This window comes from Garra rufa, chromosome 9, assembly GCF_049309525.1.
Source record: "Garra rufa chromosome 9, GarRuf1.0, whole genome shotgun sequence".
Classification (NCBI taxonomy): domain Eukaryota; kingdom Metazoa; phylum Chordata; class Actinopteri; order Cypriniformes; family Cyprinidae; genus Garra; species Garra rufa.
This window is the reverse complement of record NC_133369.1, coordinates 8310511-8317258: the sequence shown is the minus strand read 5'-3', so window position 1 is coordinate 8317258 and position 6748 is coordinate 8310511. Positions and strand designations below refer to the sequence as shown.

At 37.9% G+C, this 6748-nt stretch overlaps 1 protein-coding gene across 1 annotated transcript; it reads left to right on the top strand.

The window, feature by feature from the left end:
• The first annotated feature begins 2295 nt into the window (after positions 1-2295).
• LOC141342155 (protein rapunzel-like) lies at positions 2296-3514 on the top strand. The gene has a single exon (XM_073846543.1). It carries the CDS (start codon positions 2333-2335, stop codon positions 3512-3514), a length of 1182 nt encoding a protein of 393 aa, XP_073702644.1. The 5' UTR covers positions 2296-2332.
• The last annotated feature ends 3234 nt before the right edge of the window (positions 3515-6748 follow it).

Here is a 6748-nt window from a genome sequence, read left to right as displayed (position 1 = left end):
CACTTTATAATATACAGGCAGGTAGTTGAATGTATGTTGCTTGTCTGTTGAAACAATGTTGTTGAATGTCAACTGATGCACTGTTGACATGCAACTAAATGAGTACTGATAACTAGTAGAGTGTCAACAGATGGACCATCGAAATAAAGTGTTACCGGATGTTGTGCTTACGTCAATATACTGGCACGAAGCTCTAAGCAGCATTTGGGTATAAATAAGGGATGTGGCTCTGAACTTGAACAGTTCCTATTTTTTAGAATCAGTTGGTTGGTTCATTTCATTTTTTTTTTTACAGAGTAGAAGCATCAAAAACTGTTTTCTTTTACAAATTATTAGACTGAATTTCTTTTATATTCTACATTTTGAAGTCTTTCTCAAATTGGATTCATCCTGGAGTTTTTTTTTTAAAGCCATCTTAATTATTCTTACAAAGTAGGACTTGAAACAATCAGGATCATTTTATTGTTCAGTAAGTATTGTTTTGCTCCTAACTGCATTTAGATCTGAATGCTCTTCTAAAAGATGCATTGTTGAGTCATAAATTCCAAATACGAGTTCTACATGCTTATCATTCATAATAATAGCTACTGGACTCCCATAATGGCTCACATAATTCACAAAATCATTATGAGACACTCAATGCCAAATCAAGTGTTTGATCTTTGAAAATCGTATATCAAGTTTAGTCCTGTCTTTTTATTTGTGTTTACTCTGCATGTAAAAATTTGAGTCATATGGTGTAGAATATGGTTTCACCTCAGGACAAGTGTATTGGTTACAGATTTTCTCAGATCTGGGTGTGCCTTTTTTCTGTATATTGAGTCTTGGGAAATTAGATACGAGTGTAAGATCATCTCCCTTATAAATCGAAGTGCCCAGAAATGTCCTGAAATGCTTAAAAGCTGCAGCCGTCAAGTCAAGTCAAGTCACCTTTATTTATATAGCGCTTTTAAGATTGTGTCAAAGCAACTGCACAGTATTTAAACAGCACCATAGTGTGTAAGTAACACATTATTGTAAATAATCAATTTCAGTTAAAGGCAGTTCATCAATTAATTCAGTGATATCATCATCCAGTTCAGTTCAAATAGTATACGATATTGAAGGGAAAGTGTTCCCAACTGAGCAAGCCAGAGGTGACAACGGCAAGGAACCAAAACTCCACAGGTGACAGAAATGGAGAAAAAAACCTTGGGAGAAACCAGACTCAGTCAGGGGACTAGTTTTCCTCTGGCCAGACGAAACCAGCAGTTTGTACCAATGTCAGATTGTAGTGAACTCATCAGGTTCCCGTGGTGTAGCGCCAATGGCCGTCTAGGTTGCCGAGGTCTTTAGTGATGATCCGTCTCTGGAGCTCATTTGGTTGACATCCACGGCTTTTGACGTCATCTCCAGCTGGTGATCCATGATCTGAGCTGGGTACAGACTGGATCCGGGGGACTGCAGTGACCATCTGATCTGGATACTGGCTGGGTCTGGTGGCTACGGTGACCTCGGAATGAGAATGAAACAGACTTATATTAGCGTAGATGCCATTCTTTTTACGATGCAACGAGTGCATCAGATGTTATGGGAGGTGTTTTCATTTCCGGTTGACCTAATTAATGCAGCCTAACATTCCTTCAACGGATTTGAATTATAGAAATGTGTTAATGATTTTATGTGTAAGCCAGGTTAAAGAGATGTGTCTTTAATCTAGATTTAAACTGATAGATTGTTCCAGAGTTTAGGCGCTTGATAAGAAAATGATCTGTCGCCTGCAGTTGATTTTGATATTCTAGGTATTATCAAATTGCCAGAATAATATCAAATATAGTAGTATATAGTATAGTATAGTATAGTATAGTATAGTATAGTATAGTATATAGTAATATAAATAATGTCAAATATATTCTCCCAGCAAGCCCTGCTGAAAACATCTGCTTTGCTATACATCTGGGGTTTAAATGCTGAATTATTCCCCAAAGAAGGGGACTGAACACCCTTCCAATTCACGACGAATGTGTGCTCATAGTACTACAATAATGTCAGCTTTAAAGAACAAAAATAACATAAAAATAAAAATTAATTGTTCAAAAGGCTCAAGCCCATGGAAAACATGTACAAATGTAGAAACACTCTGGTATTTCTGCCCCTGTGGTCTGGCTGTCCAATTCATCTCAGGTTACTGTTAAGGTCCCATCATGTGCAAACAAATATGACCCTTAGAAATGTCTGCATTGATTTTTAGTATTGATTTTTATATTGTGGCTTCCACTTTATGATTCATATGCCTTGATCTGTTACAGACAAGGGTAAGAAGGATAAGACGGCTTCTCTTCTTTGAACCACGATGAATCAGGTGGAAGAATGGGTTTTGGAGAACAAGGACAAGATCGAAAAAGGAGTGGAACTCTTGGGCCAAAGCTGCGAGGTTTTAGCAGCCACCGTGGGACAGTTCCACCCCATCCTGGAGGCCGTGTTTTTGGTCTCGGCCAATCCCCTCGGTAACCCAGAAAGCAAAGAGGCCAAGTTTGTTGCTGAGCAGTTTGAAAAGATCAACCAGAAACAAGGAAGTATTCAAAATGAATCCGAGCAAATCGCTTTGGAGTTGCAGCGGTCGTCCATGAACAAGCAGAACTTTGACCGTGAGGTGATCATAATCAATCAGTATGAGATGTTTCAAGAGTTTGTCAAAGCTAAGCCCAAGAAAAAGGAGATTAAAAAGGAGGATTTTATAAGGCGATATGAGAAAACTGGGCATGATCGGAACATTAACGCCTTGTACAATGCTGTAACTGGAGAGAACATCTCTGGAGATGCCATGTTGGACACGGTGGTGACCACAGAGCAAAGGAGCAGGAAGCAAGTGGAGGAGTTCTGTGCCAGGCTGAAGAAGCTATTTGTCATGGGAATTATAGCAGTACTGGGTTACGCCGCCCTGAAAGAGGGAGTGGTAGATGAGGGCATAATGAAGAAATGGCAGGATCGGATGGAAGACGTAGAGACACGCATTAAAGCGGCGGTGGAGGACTGCATTGAGAATTTCCCTTTGCAGGCCAAGACGGATGTTGAGCATCAGCTTCTGGAGCGCCAAGCCAACGTTGACCCAGAGTTCACAGGATTTATACTGGATATCCTTGCGAAGAAATATTACTGGGTTTCCTGGTCTGTTCTGGTCATCAACCACAGTGGCATATTCTTCTGGGATTGGTTCGCTGGCAAAAAGTACCATGGAAGTGGTGGAGGTGGCAACTTTTTTGATCTTCTGACCCCTAACAACGTCAGAATCGTGGTGTCTTTCAGTGCCAAACCGCAACCGATTAACAAGAACCAGATTGTAGATCAGATTGAGATGCAAGAGTTAAAGGGGAACATGGAGTCTGTGGCTCAAACGCTGTATAAGATGCTTCCCAACACCGTGGTCCATGCCATTAGCTGCTATAAGAAAGTAGAAGAGAAAAACAACTTCCAGCCAGAATGTTTCTACTTCGCGAGGCACAAACGGGCATACCTGTGCATTCATTCTGAATAGCAATGCAAAACAATAGTATAATCATATGATTTAGAAATTGTGATTGTATTAAATAGTCGAGCATTATAAAGCAAACGATGACTAAATTGTTACTGCGCACCTACAATGACAAAGTATATTATCGCTGGTTCACTTCATTTTTGCATGTCAATGCACAAAAGAATCACATGAGTGTGTGACCAAACATAAATGTGTATATTTTAGCTAAAACTAGTATGTTTTGTAGTTTAGAATAGATTTGAAACAGCTGTTGTGTGGAGAAAACTTCAACAGACTCATGGGGTTCTATTTTTAGTCGCAGTGTTTACAATCAAGCAGCATTTCAACTTTAGATTTAGAAAAAAATCTTTGCTTGACTTCTTTAAAATGTATTTCTAAATGACATATAATGAGCTTTCAAGTTACTTGCTATATATGCTCTGTAATCCAAAAACCATGTCCATTTCTTGTTTATGATGGTATGTATCACAAATAAAAGAAGTTTGATCTAGAAATTTGTTTCAAAGTATCAGTCATTCAGATGCGTTTAAGATTTGTATCTTATTCAATCTACTTTTTAAATCCATTACAAACTCTTTTTCATTTGCAAGGTTAATAGAAGGTATTTTAAAGGTTCAACAGACTCATAAACATTATATACCATTAAAAAACTTATTAATGTAATTAATTAAAGGACATCACTTTTATTCTTGAACTGCACTATGGTATTTTCTGAAAACTGCGGTTGTGGTAAATTCTGAAGGGAAAATAATGGACGGTAAACTAACAAAAGTTGTACTATATAGTAATTTGGCGCAACCTATGGTACATTTTGTACTTTTTAAACTTACATATTTCTTTTACACCAGATCCATAAACCATACTATGGTATTTTGATGGAAATTATAGTATAGTATGTTAAATTTTCTAATGGATAAAGGACATAACTTAAAATTCATTCAGAGTGTATTTAAAGGGTGTGCCACAAGCTTTAGAGAAGAACCAGCGCATGATCAGACATTGAGAGCAAGACAGATCAGCCTGAACTTTTGCTTTATTTTATTCAAAGCCATTTGCAATCGATTGGAAGGTGAGTTTGCTTTATAACAGAACGTAATTGTTCTCTAAACGTCAGTAACTTCACGATTTCGTTGGTATGTGCACTTTAGTTTCAGCTTTTGCACATGAAAAGTCACGGTCTAATGTCCGCCTGGGACATATCATCCAGCTCGAAACGTTGATGTGTTTTTAGTGAGTTGCATAGCTGATCGATTTTTCACGCAAAAATGAATTTAATCGCATTTTTTATCGTTCTGAAGAACTCTTTAGGGTGTGTTTGACTATTATCAGTGGGGCTACATTCTTAAGCAGGAAGTGTTTATGTCAAAAGGCTTTTCTCCAGCCTGATATTTGAATTAAATCCTATCTGAAAGGAACATTTATTTGCTTTACTTTCTTTTCTTCTGTGGTAGGTGAAATGCTTTTATGAACTAATATGTATCTTGAGGGAAAACAAGAACCGATTAACCTACCTTTGTGTCATTGGGGTGCAGGTATGGGGCAGGTACGTTATAGCAAAATAAACCGTGACGGGGTCTCGTATGTCTCTGAAGCTGTTTATTTTGTGAAAACCTCTAACTGACATTATGACTGTATCGTTACACTGTCCAGCGAATTATACCACGACTGCTAAACAAATAAGCGTAGAAGTAATTAAAATACACATCAAGTATTCTTGTGAAATATTATTCAGTTAAATCATTTGTATAAAAAAAAAAATAGCGCGGCCATCATGGGGTGAAAATTCTAACTGGACAACTGCGCAGAAGCAGACAGAATGACAACGAAAGATAAGTCAAAGTGGAAATAAATTAACGGAATGACTGCAGGGAAGTGGTGTGTGTGACACGAAAAAGTGCAAAAAGCCACCCTACATTGTGAGATTTATTTTACGGATCAGAACACATCACATTTTATGCACCGATATCACAGCCAAATGCGAAGCGCAATAGACATTTTATCCCCAGTAAATTTTAGGACTACTACAGTAAAAGTTGTATTGTACTATTATATATATTTTATGTTATCAATTGTGGAATCCAACCATTAATTATACATTTGAGGTAGCTTGCTGCTTTATTTTTATTTTATGCAACTTTACACATTTACTATTACTATTATATACTATTATAGGTCTGAAATTGTATTTATACATTATATTGTATGTTTTAATCCCCTGGAACACATTACAAACATGATCTTACAGAACATGGTGCAGTGCTGTGTCTGTCAAATGAATAGATATTATTTTGGAGATTTCTTTTTAGTCATGCTTAAATGGACATTCACTAGTTCGCTTTTGCATATAATAAACAGCGTAAAGTTAAGCGTGTTTGGCATGCTGTCCGGGAGAGGGCTCCGAGCTCGGTAGTCATTCCCGAACCCGGGGCACTCCCCCTGCCCAGGGAGAGGGGTCCGAGCTCGGCCTTTGGCCCGAACCCAATAGCGCTCCCCCCTTTCTGCAGGAGAAAAAGAAAAAGAGGGGTGGGAGGGATGCTGGAATCAGAGATAGCTGAAGGTAGGACTGCTTGGTTATTTAAGGAACTGTAGTAATTGGATAGGGAGAGTGGCTGATTAGGTAGTGATTGCTGATGATGAATTTGCCGTGTTAATTATCTGCGCGAGCTCCTCCTGAAATTTGTTAATGAAACATCACTTAATATAAGACAACACTGCAAAATCTGTTTACTGTGAAGCTTTTATATCCCTGTTATATTTATTGCCTAACATTCCCAATTTTCTGATGCATGTCCTTAATTTAATTGTATATGTTGGTATTAGTTCAGTGTTTATAATGCTAGAGAGCAAAGATTTTGTGACAAATAAATACAAGACAGTGTGTATTTGATCATGTATGTTATTCTGTGTTGTCATCAATTTTTTTGCAATAATAACAAACAGGATTAGGGTACGTACAAAACTTAGAAAAATAACAAACGAGTTATGGTTTAACCCTTACAAAAAAATCCTGCAGGAATCCTACACACCACAACCTACACATCACATTGTAGGACACCATTTTTCTGTAGGACTCCTTCAGGACTAATACAGGAAGCATGCAGGATACCTGCAGGAATCCTACAAGAAACATGCAGCAATCCTACAGAAAACCTGCAGGAATCCTACAGGAATCCTAGAGGAAACATGCAGGAGTCTTACAGGAATCCTACAGGAAATATGGAGGAATTCTAAAGG